This window comes from Clytia hemisphaerica, unplaced genomic scaffold (assembly GCF_902728285.1).
Source record: "Clytia hemisphaerica strain Z4C2 unplaced genomic scaffold, Clytia hemisphaerica genome assembly, whole genome shotgun sequence".
Classification (NCBI taxonomy): domain Eukaryota; kingdom Metazoa; phylum Cnidaria; class Hydrozoa; order Leptothecata; family Clytiidae; genus Clytia; species Clytia hemisphaerica.
This window is the reverse complement of record NW_027104377.1, coordinates 278,959-291,248: the sequence shown is the minus strand read 5'-3', so window position 1 is coordinate 291,248 and position 12,290 is coordinate 278,959. Positions and strand designations below refer to the sequence as shown.

Below are 12,290 nucleotides of genomic sequence, written 5' to 3'. Positions count from 1 at the left end.
CTAAATAGCAGAAGGTTTCAGAATTAGTTATTCTAGAGAGGTTTAAAAGAAAAAGGCACTCTTGATCCCAAATTTGGCTAGAAGAGTAAATTCTATGAGCAGAGAGAGGCCTACAAGATCATTAAAGGCATTTTTTCTTAGAAAACATAATGGTAAAAATTATAATGTTTTACAAATCTATAAAAAGTGCAATCTATAAGATAATAAACAAAACATGTCTTTTGAATGACTTTATAAAATTAATGGAGTTGTAGAAGTCTGAAGTTCATCTATATTTTCGTTTTTAATAATAACAAGTATTAGCTGTGCATCAAATGCCGTTAAGTATTGTTTGTTTGTATCTTCTTCCAAAGAGATGATGATGTTCTGTAAATTATTTCTTTACAGGCTTATAAAGTACGAGAAACCGCTTGATTCCAACGTCTCAAAAAAATACTCTCCAAATTCAATGAAAAAGCCTATTTGATCATTCTTTCCAACGATGACCGCATGAGCAGCATTTGTAGAAGGTTGTCATCGGTTCATCAGCAGATCTGGTTTGAATTTGCATAAAGTATGCCATCATATGTTCACATTTTGGGCATTTTTCTGTAAGGAGAATAGTAACAAGCAACATGCTGAATGGACCTACCTGATGATGAAACTTAGATAGCAATAAGGAGAAAAACAATCATTAAGAAAATATAGCGCTTAGCGAAAATGCATTAAATGTCATCATTGATTGTTGATGGGGGGGGGAGGGGTTTAGGGAAAAAATAAAATAGAAAGTTCCGGTTGCAAAATTGCAAAAGTTTTATTGACAATTGAATCATGCTTGATGGTGGCATTGTTATCAATAATTTTTTTAAGTGAAAAAACGAAGAAATGTATGGAAAAAGCCCAATTCAAATCTGCAAAAACGGCGATTTCTGGCATATTTCGGCCGGAAAAATCTTTTTCTCAAAAATCGGACTCGGCAATGATTTGGGCATTGTTAATACGCATCTTTGAGCAAAAAATCAGCAAAAACTAATGATAAAATCTCGAGAAAATGCCGAAAAAACAGTTTTTCCGGCATATTTCCGGCATTTTCGGCCGGAAAAAAATTTTTCTCAAAAATCGGACTCGGCCATGTTTTGGGCATTGTTATTGGGCATCTTTGAGCAAAAAATCAGAAAAAACTAATGATAAAATCTCAAGAAAATGCCAAATAAACAGTTTTTCCGGCATATTTCCGGCATTTTCGACCGGAAAAAATTTGTTCTCAAAAATCGGACTCGGCCAAGTTTTGGGCATTGCTAATACGCATCTTTGTGCAAAAAATCAGAAAAAACTAATGATGAAATCTTGAGAAAATGCCAAAAAACCGGTTCTCCGGCATATTTCCGGCATTTTCGGCTGGAAATAAATTTTTTTCGAAAATTGGGCTCCGTCACATTTTGGGCATTATGATTTTGCATCATTGTGCCAAAAATCAAAAAAAACTAATGGGCCAATCCTGAGAAAAGCTGGTAGTGGTAGTGGCTTTACTCTCTCTAATTCGATTTTAAAGGTATCAAATGTTTTAATTTGAATGATAAAAACGTTCTTAAAATGAAGGATCTTCACCTTGTGTTGCATCCACATTTTTCCAAGCTTCTTCACCTCCAAGAACATCATCAACTTCTTTCAACTTTGGATACTTCTTGTCAGAAATCTAGTATTTAAAATCAATATTTAACACGTATATTTTCTGTGAAAGGAATGATTTGATTTTTCCAAAAAGGTCACCATTCAACAGTGTATATCGTGACAAAAGCGTAAAAGAACTTTCATAGTTGAAAATCTTTAAAATTACTTTCCTTACTGAACTTCTTTGTTCAATCAAAGTATATTAAATTCCTACTGTGAGGTGATCTTAAATTTTTTTTGAAAATCAAGTAATTTGGTAATAATAATTGAACTGTTATTATTAAGATGTTCTTCTACAGCTACTCTTTTTTTCTTTCTGCTTTTCAAGATACATCTTTATCTTTTTAACATTATCGTTTTTAAAAATTCAAAACCAGTAAAGTTACCTTCTTGGTGATGTTGTAGATGAATGGACATGTCTTACAGGCAAACCTGAATGACGACATACCACCAGAACCTTCTTCCACAACCAAAACATTAGCACAGGTTGGGCAAAAAAGCAGCATACTGACTGTCAAGAGTTTAACCACAAAGGTTTTGTAACATGAAAGTTCATCTATCAATATCAAGCAGCAAAAGTTCTAAATTATTTTAAAACTTTGCTATGATAAAATTTGAAATCAGCAGATCTTTAGAAATGGGACATAATAAAATGCTCTAGTTGGTAATAAGTGTTTTACATAAACTGTTTCCTGAACCCACTCGGCAGTCTTATAAGTCTAAGTAAAAAAATCTGAAAGGATCCAAGCAAATTTTTATCATTTCTTAGTTTCTCAATTCAAACTATGCAGTTTCAGAAAAGTATATGGTTTCAGGTGGATCCGTTCAGCTAACTCATTATTCTAATTTAAGATTTTTGTCAGAATCTGAACCCCCAAAAATGCTAAAAATGGCAAATTTCGTGAAATTTCACCATATTTCTTCTTTGTTTTTTTGTGTTTTTTAAAAAACATTTTCAACTGAAATCATCTTGGCACGTACTAAGGTAGGCTACCAAAGCAGAAGATCTAGGATTAATAAAATAGCCACTTTGGCTAGGTAGGGAAAACCAAAAATTTAAATTTTCAATTTTTCTCAAACCTTCATAATGGCCTAAACTGTGTTAAATTTCTGAAAAGCGACCTGATCTGGTCCCAATGTGTCATAAATTTTATTTATGGAAAATTTGGAAAAAGTGCATCTCCCCAAAATTCCCCTTCAATAGGGTTTTCCCTGCTATTTCACCGGGTGCCTGATGTGGCGTGTATGGTCATATTTTTGCCTTGTTATCTTCTAAGTAAAATTTTTCCCACTAGCATTATTGTCAGCTGTCAAAATATAGATAAGAAAGTAGAGATTCTAAGCTTTCCATTGATATATGATGATGCAATGTTTTGAAAGATCACACTTATTTACGTAGGATAAAAACGGGAAATGCAAAATTGATTTAGAGATGCTACGTGACTCAAATCCCTTTTCCTCACATTACTCGAATCCCATGTTGTATTGGACTAGAAAAAGTAAAAGTGAAATCATGCAATCTGATTGGATGAAAAAAATACCGTGTGAACTATAAAAGTTATTTATTTTTCGTTGGAAAAAGTGTTTAAAAAAGCATTTTTTGTGCTACTGTAAAGGTTTGTTTTTCTTTGCAAATTTATATCTGCAATCTTAGATGAACGCAAATTTATATCTGCAATCTTAGATGAACGAACATTTAACTAATGGTTATGATTTTTTCACAGAACATATACCATGATAACTTGGTAACTTGCATCAGTGGAGGCTAGCATGCATAGCCCTCAAATGAATGACCTGGCTGGTCATTAAAATACAAAGTTAAATCAAAACAAAAATGGTAGAGTAGAGCTGCGAGCGGAGCTTTCATTTGTTTTGAAATTTTGCTGCTTTGATTGGTCATTCATTTGAGGGCTATGCATGTTAGCATCCAATGATGCAAGTTACCCGATCTCACGGTAGTAAAACTATTTAGGAGTTTGAACTTTTTTACAGACTTGCAAAAAGTCTGTTGGTTCTGGAGATATATTGAAAAGTTTAGACATTGGTAGTTCGCATCTCTAAACCAAACGGACTTGATAGCGTACACTTACCTTTAATTCCGGACGGTTTTCAATGTTTCAATCAAATCTCAAGCACAAGTTATCAAATGAAAAAGTTTTTGTTAACAGAACAAAATTCAACCTTTCCCCCACCTTTCCAAACGAAAATTTCAAATATTCCATTTGCCCTTCAGCCTTTCTAATTCAGATTTATTTGCATCGGAAAGAAATTCTGGATTCTAAAGTATATACAGTAAGCAGCATTACGTAGACTAAAGCCAAATATTTCTGTCGGCTATAGCGGAATGCAGACGCAAATTAGAATGGCTGCCCTTACAGGCCCTTAAATATAAACAAAACATCAAGCTCCCAAACTTTCCTTATTATGCAGTATTATGGACATCCGTCCCCAATTCTGGATGATGTCTCTTTTCTACAAAATCTAGCAAACTTCCACTTGAAATTTTTCTTAAAAGTTGAACTGAATTATGATACTTTAACATAGCATAAACAATAACAAACTTATTCCACGTGATTGCAGAGATAATCAAAGATAAAAAGCAAGGACAGCCTTGCGGAATATTTGTGTATTTTTTAATACACCCTTCATTCACTCAAATCAAATAACTTTGGAGGTTTGGTGAAATGGTTGCCGAATTGCTGTTCCATGTTTTGTCAGATAGTCACAAGTTTGATCGATTCCATAATTCTTACATCCTGATTGGGCCATTCCAGAATTTGTCTGTAACAGGGGGCAGATGACACAGGATTTCCGAAGGCAAAAGTTTTCACTGAAATTTCCAAGGCGAGCAGAGGCGAGAGAAGAAAATGTATGAATTTCCAAGGCAATTGAGTTAAAAAAGGCAAAAAAGAGTGGAATTTCCGATGCATTTTGCAAAAGTACATGGATTTTTTTCAGAATTTCCGACCACCACTAAAAGAAAAATTATTTCCGAGGCTAGAAAAAGTTGAAAAATGCACGTCGTCTGACGGTGGGTAACAAAAATTTTCTGGAATGGCCCATTACAGGTCATATGGATCAAAATAATGGCAGCAATATAAAATGACAGCCATATAAAATGAGTATTTTGATACTTAGCATTAATTTCGAGCAAGAGACCAGATTTGATAGCTAGTAAAGAATAGACCAGACGTAATTAATTGAACCAATCGAACTGTATTTTTAATCGAACTTTGTCGAACTTAATTGAACTTTGCTGGTCGATTAATGTTCGACTAAGTTCGGTTGTCGAACTTTAATCGAATATTCACAAATTTCTCAAAATGCAAAGTTCAATTAAATTTGATTAATGAAATCGAACTTAATCGAACTTTTTTTAAAGAGACATCGACAGTTCCATTAGTTCAATTACATTATTTGAACTTAGTCGAACTAATCGAACTTAATCGAACTTTGTCAAGTTTAATCAAACAAAAATTTGAGAAAACCCGAGCAACTGAAGGCCGCTCCACTTGCGCATTCGATTGCACTTTTTGCCGGCCTTTGACGACACTTTGATGAGCTTTGAAGCACCCCCGCTGGTGCAGGCGTGTACCCTCAAATTCCCCTGACCAGTGGGCACCGTTCAAACCTCCAGGAACCCCGACTGGGACCCCCAGGGGCCGTCCACGGTGGTACCCAAATGATGAGGTCATTTTTTTCAAAATTTTTCCCAATTTTCGCCAATTTTCCAATTTTTGCCGGCTTTTGACGACGCTTTGAGGAATTTTGAAAGACCCCCACCGGTGCAGGCGTGTACCCTCACATCCCCCTCTCCTGACCAGTGGGCACCGATCGAACTCCCCGGAACCCTGGGCCGTCCACGGTTGTACCCAAAGGAGGTCATTTTTTGTTGTCGAACTTTTTTCGAACGGAGTCTTTATTGAATTTGTCAAACCTTTCTTGTTGTCGAACTTTATCGAACGGAGTACCTTAAGGGGATTAATTTTCGCAGGGATTATATTTCGCGTTTAGAATTTAGAATTCCTGTCTTCGCGAAAATAAGTCCCGCGAAAATTAAATTATTTCGTGAAATATTGTGTCGCGAAAATAAGTTACCGCGAAAATTAATCCCCTTAAGGTATTTTGTCGAATTTTTCGAACATTTCTCGTTGTCGAACTTTGTCGAACTTAATATGTTTGTATGTTGTCAAATCAATCGAACAATCAAACTAATCGAACTCCATCAAACGATTAAAGTTCGATTAAAAAAATTGATCGAACCTAATCGAACACTCACAATTTTTGAAGCAATACCGTGAGATTGGGAAACTTGCATCAGTGGAGGCTAACATGCATAGCCCTCAAATGAAAGACCTGGCTGGTCATTAAAATACAACTACGCAGCTCCGCTCGCAGCTCTAGTCTACCATTTTTCTTTTGATTTAACTTTGTATTTTAATGACCAGCTAGGTCTTTCATTTGAGGGCTATGCATGTTAGCCTCCACTGATGCAAGTTACCCAATCTCACGGTAGCAGTTCGATTAGTTCGGCAAGTAAAAAGTTCGATTAGTTTGATGATATTAAATCCTCATATATCTTCCTTCCTCCCTTACAAAAACTTTGTCCTGGCACGCGATTGCCATAGACCTTTTCGCCTTTCCATCCGCCATATTGAATTGTATGCAAAAATTATGGTGGCCGAATTGCCCTGGTGAAATTCCCTTACCTTAGAAAGTATGCAAAACATATGCAAAAAGAAAGTATTAATATAAAACTTACATGCATAATTTGCATTATATTAAAGTGTAATCTTGTAGAAGAAAGATTAAATTTGCTTCTTTTGAAAACTAGAAATAATCAAATTTGCCCACCTCTTTAGAACAAGCACTTCAAAAAACCATAACATTAGACATAAACTCAAGCTGAAAAATCACCCGCAAAGGTACAAAAATAATCCTTATTCATTCGGCTGACGGTAAATTATTCTCCTGGGAAGAGCACTTCCAAACGATCAAATCAAAACATCGATCTGAACCCGCTGAATGCGTGACGTCATAATTACTGCTTTCAATTTGCGTGTTTTGAAAGTTGATGTGTGTACTCCGTCTTCGTGGAATTTTTTAATAGCATGAAAACAGAATATGCTATGTCTTTAAGAACAAATTTCTAAAAGGCTTTTGTTGTTCGGTAAAAAAAATTTTTTGGATTAAGAAATTCCATCTTTTATTGTTCTAATGATTATAAAATTTATTTATAAGATGCTTTGTTGTCTTTTTAATCTTTGTTTAAACTTGCATATGTTTTGCATATTTTCCAACTAAATCCAACCACGGCTTTTTCGTTCCTGTATTTTTGCATACAATTCAAGATGGCGGATGGAAAGACGAAAAGGTCTATTTTGACAGTTCCAGGACAGCTTGACGTTTATTATACCCGAATATTTGTTATCCCGGAATATAAAGTCTGTAGCACGCTCTTGGCTATTTTGCGTGGCCGGGTGGCGGAATACTACGCCCCAACAAACCGCCTCTGGCGCTAAAAGGATACAGGAAAAGTGTGTAATCTGTTATTGGAAGTAATTTCCCGATTTACATTCCGAATTTGGCTTTGAAAAGAAGCTAATATACGGTGGCGGAGCAGCACAAACTTGTCAAACAGTTAGTCACACTACACTAGGAAATTAAGCTTTCAGAAAAAACAACATCAGTCATCTACAGGGTACATTTCAACAACAAGATTGAGAGTTACCTGAATCAAGTTCGCAAGACAATATTAATTAAAACTTGAAAGTTGGAAACAAAAAAAAGTGCTGCAGCCAAAATCAACCAACCAAAATTTGTCATTCAATTCCCGAGACAGCACTTCGATTTTTAAGTCCTTGTTTATACGCTAAAGTAAAAACAATTCCGCACATGTAAATGGGTCATTGTTTGAGGTCCGGCGAAATTTCCGGCAGATAGCCTATCCGGCGGTGCACGGATCTAGGTGGGTTCCGCCTCCCCCGTACAGTTAGTCACACTAGGAAATCTAGCTTTCAGAAAAAACATCATCAGTCATCTACAGGATACATTTCAACAACAAGGATGAGAGTTACCTGAATCAAGTTCGCAAGACAATATTAATTAACAAAAATTGAAAGTTGGAAACAAAATAAAACGTGCAGCAGCCAAAATCAACCAACCAAAATTTGTCATTCAATTCCCGAGACAGCGCTTCGATTTTTAAGGCCTTGTCTATCATCTATACGCTAAAGTAAAAACAATTACGCACATGTAAATGGGTCATTGTTTGAGGTCCGGCAAAATTTCCGGGAGATAGCCTATCCGGCAGTGCGCGGATTTAGGTGGGTTCCGCCTCCCCCGTAGATCTTTTTCTTGGGAAGTTGATCTTCAAATTAGTTTTCAAGGTTGGCTTGGCTCAAATTTTTTCATCTATGGCTCAAATTTTAGGCAATTTCTCAAATGTTAATTTCATTAAAAAGCGCCGGGTTATTTTTTCATGAATCCCTTTAGAAGTTTTGCGGTGCATTTTTTTGCTTGAGAGTCAAGTAAACGATATAGCGCTTTCGCAGCATTAATCTTTGATACGCATTTTTGCGGGACGCTAGTGTGGCTAACTGCCGTAGGTCTTTTTCTTGGGAAGTTGATCTTCAAATTAGTTTTCATTTCAAGGTTGGCTTGGCTCAAATTTTTTCATCTATGGCTCAAATTTTAGGCAATTTCTCAAAGTTTTTGAAAATGTTTATTTCATTAAAAAGCGTCCGGGTTATTTTTTCATGAATCCCTTTAGAAGTTTTGCGGCGCATTTTTTTGCTTGAGAGTCAAGTAAACGATATAGCGCTTTCGCAGCATTAATCTTTGATATGCATTTTGGCGGGACGCAAGTGTGACTAACTGTCAAACAAAATTGGTTTATCGAACTGATCGAACCAAAACCCATTGATCGAACTTAATCGAACACTCACAATCTTTTAAAAAATCTTAGAGTTTGATTAATTTTTTTAATCGAACTTTAATCGTTCGATGGAGTTCGATTAGTTCGATTGTTCGATTGGTTCGACAAGTTCGATTGATCGGGTCTGGCTTAATCGAATACTCACAATTTTAGCAGCTTTTGTCGTCCGATTAAGTTCGACAAAGTTCGATTAGTTTGGTAATTGAATTGTTCGATTAATTACGTCTGGAATAGAAGGTGCAGCAGAGAAAGGATGACAGCCCCCCCCCCCAGTTACATCAAAATGCCTCGAAAATATCAATATGAAAATTGCGTAATCAGAGAACGTATGTCTCGCTCATTATAAAAAGGCCGAGACAAACTTTCAATAATTGGATTGTAACATCGAGTTAAGTCTCTTTTGTTAAGTCACCAGGGGGTAAATAAAACAGACCTTGATACATTTATCGTTCGTTTCAACTTGACCATTCGTTTAAAACTCAGCCTCCTAAATATTTGGGGTAGGTAAAATATGTACAAAGAAATTCATACTTTTCCAACCCGGCCAATCTTTAAAAAAGAAGCGAACAATAAAATGTAATTACCCTTTCCAAATAAACCTCTTCGGTGGCGAGCGTAGTCTACTCCATTGAGTTTCAAGCCCGAAGGGCTAGAGGTCAATCTCTAACCTTTCTCAGGCAAGAAAAATTGAAGCCTTAAAATATGCGCCGTATTTTTGATGACGGATTGAATCTAGCAATTCCTTTGTTTGCGAGTGATATATTTTTCGAAATTAAGCGGTAAATTTTAGTTTCAATCTGTCATTTGTGTAAAAACCAGGCGGGTCGCTCAAGGCCGCGCAACTTTGGTAGGATTTGTTGGCTTCAAATCCTACCAAGGAGATTGACCTCTAGCCCTTCGGGCTTGAAACTCAATGGTCTACTCTGACGTAATTGTAAAATTTATGTAATGGTTTGACATAGTAATGTAATGTTGTTTGGGGAATTATGAAGTTCTCTGGAATTCCGATTGCATTTATTCAGGTTGATTTTTTATGACTTCTAATGGTACTTTTTCTAACGAGTTTGATTACTCTGTTCTCACACTTATGTCTTTTTTTTTCGCGTCCTTTTTCGTGATTACTTTTATTTGCTAAGATCTTTGGTGCAAAACTGACTTTGGGAATTGGTGCTAAAATTCCAATCAGGATAAATACAAAAAGATATACTTTCCATTTGCAGTCATGAAGTAGAGTGAAAAAAAGGGACCAGTCATCTGGTCATATCAATCGTTTCCGGTGGTTCGTGCCGTTCACTGCTTCGGTACCATTTTGATGGAATGAAATATTCAACAGTCGAGTACTATTGCAAATTAGGAGAAATGCGGGTATTTCGCTTAAATAGGATGAATTATCCTAAATAAGATAAAATCGATAGCTTAGTTAGGAGAAATAGAAGAAAAAGTTGATTTTCTGAACAACTTCAGATATCCGCGTCTTTTTAACTCTCTGAATCAATTATACTCATAAAGAAGATCATGTTAGGCCAAATGTTAGCTTCTTATCAGCGCGGAGTGAAAAAATATTAAACATTTATCCTATTTTGGATAAAATATACAAATTAGGAGAAATAATGCTTTTGTTACCGCTTTGCCGTGAAAATATGAGCGTGAATGAAAAGTGTCGAAGGACGAGAAAGTGTTCATTCTCCTTGACCAAACCACACAACGTAAATTACGCAAATGTGTCTACTACAATAGGATAAGTTTATTTATATCTAAGTTTCTATTTCTTCAAACATCGTTACGAGCAAAGTTTTTACTAAGAGAGTTTGATGCATAAAATCTGAAGTTTGTCAAAAGTTGAATAACTTCTGAACGCACGCTGACTGATGTATCAGACTTCACAAGCATACTATACTGGCTCCAAATTTCTTAAATTAATGCAAAGCTTGACGCGGATCTCTGAATTTGTTCAGAAAATCAACTTTTTCTTCTATTTCTCCTAACTAAGCTATCGATTTTATCTTATTTAGGATAATTCATCCTATTTAAGCGAAATACCCGCATTTCTCCTAATTTGCAATAGTACTCGACTGTTCAAGATTCGGGGAAATCTATGGTGGCCGAGCGTCGTAATAGTGAAATTCGGAAAATTTTTGAAAAAAAACTAAAAAATAAATAAAAAATTAAAAAATAAGTACTAGTTATCGCATGACTTCGAGTGCAATACGAGAAATATTTTACGAGTACCGAGATTTTTCCGTAATATTTTTCCGAGCCTTTAGGCGAGGAAAAATATCGGTAAAATCTCGGAACGAGTAAAATATCGAGTATTGCACGAGAAGTCATGTGATAACTATTTATTGTCGACTCAAAAAATTGTCCTCTTTTTGTTTTAAAACTTACTTCCGCCTTCTTCTGCTTCTGTGTACTTTCGAATGTTTTTATTCGAAAATCTAATTCGAACGTTAGATTCGAACAAAATAACATTCGATAACTTCCCGCCGAAAATATTCACACAAAAAACAAAATAGAGAAACATTTTTCGATCATTTCGATCCAGAAGTTTTGTTTGAAGAGTTGCAGATTTTTCGAGATGTATTGAAAGTTTCTAGATTGATAATGAAAATGCAGTGATGTACAGTTGTTTCGATGAGAAGAACCTATCATTGGTTAATCAGATTGATAACATTCAGTCTTTTTCTATATTGTTTCGATGACATGCCATGGGAAGAATAGAGGGAAGGGAGTCCCAATGGAAATGTATCTTGTAAATGGTTAAAACAACATTTTTTCAACAGCAAAACAATTTGGATACTTCTTGATTATCGTCAATCTCTAAAGTTCGATTTTAGAAGGAAGATATATAATGATTGTTGAGTTGAAAAAGTCAAGGTACGTGTTGTCGAAACGAGATTAGGAGAGAACTTTTATAAAAATCACTCGTCATTTGGTTTAATACAAGACATTACACTTTCCTGTTATGTTATGAGAAATTTATTGGCACTATTGAAGAATCTCAGTTTTTTTGTATGCATTGATAAAAAACTGTTTGGTATCACACGGACAAATTTGCCACAAGTTGAAAATATTTGGGGGTGTCAAGTAGTTTATAATAAATTCTTAGTAATCAGATTTGATTTTCGTTCTTTTAGGAAGAACTCCAAATTAAAAGTTAATCTGAATATTTTGTTGCGTTTCCCCCTTTGATGTTTGATTCCCCAAGTCAGTTCTCCGAAAGTCCGTTCTTTTCGGCTTGTTTGTTTTGATTTCTCCCGCCGCTTACCCAGTCCCCCAAAAGTCAACGCGGTCATATTCCAGACTAAAGAAATATGAAATATCGCAAATATCTCGATGCTCTCGACCAATCAAAACGCTGATATTTTTGGGTGGCAATAAAAAAAAAAAAAAAAAAATCAAAAAAAAAAAATTAAAAAAAATTTAAAAAAAAATAAATTTTTTTTTGAAAAAACAAAAAAATTTTTTTTTTTTTTTTTGAAAAAAAAATAAAAAAAATTTTTGAAAAAAAAAATAAAAAGGATTTTTTGAAAAAAAAAATAAAAAAAATTTTTTTTGAAAAAAAAAAAAAACATAAATTTTTTTGAAAATAAAAAAAAAAATTGAAAAAAAATTCTTTTTACCACAGGCCGAGCTTTGTAATAAGCAAAAATCTAAACTCCATGCCGATGATTGTAATAGCGGGCCGCGGCGGCCGCAGGTGGCG

General features: G+C 35.1%; 1 protein-coding gene across 1 annotated transcript; it reads right to left on the bottom strand.

Annotated features, from left to right (window-relative positions):
- Nucleotides 1–111: 111 nt before the first annotated feature.
- Nucleotides 112–2,254, bottom strand: LOC136818862 (DNA-directed RNA polymerase III subunit RPC10-like). Its single transcript, XM_067075088.1, has 3 exons — nucleotides 2,037–2,254; nucleotides 1,588–1,675; nucleotides 112–588 (listed from the first exon to the last, which is right to left on the bottom strand). Exons 1-3 carry the CDS (start codon nucleotides 2,154–2,156, stop codon nucleotides 467–469), a joined length of 330 nt encoding a protein of 109 aa, XP_066931189.1. The 5' UTR covers nucleotides 2,157–2,254; the 3' UTR covers nucleotides 112–466.
- Between the last annotated feature and the right edge of the window lie 10,036 nt (nucleotides 2,255–12,290).

Excerpts from the sequence above, each read along its gene's own strand:
- LOC136818862 (XM_067075088.1), bottom strand. The coding sequence starts at position 2,156 with ATGCTGCTTTTTTGCCCAACCTGTGCTAATGTTTTGGTTGTGGAAGAA. Across the intron at positions 1,676-2,036 it reads TCTACAACATCACCAAGAAG|ATTTCTGACAAGAAGTATCC; the intron begins GTAACTTTACTG and ends TTTAAATACTAG. Across the intron at positions 589-1,587 it reads AAATGTGGATGCAACACAAG|AAAAATGCCCAAAATGTGAA; the intron begins GTGAAGATCCTT and ends TTCTCCTTACAG.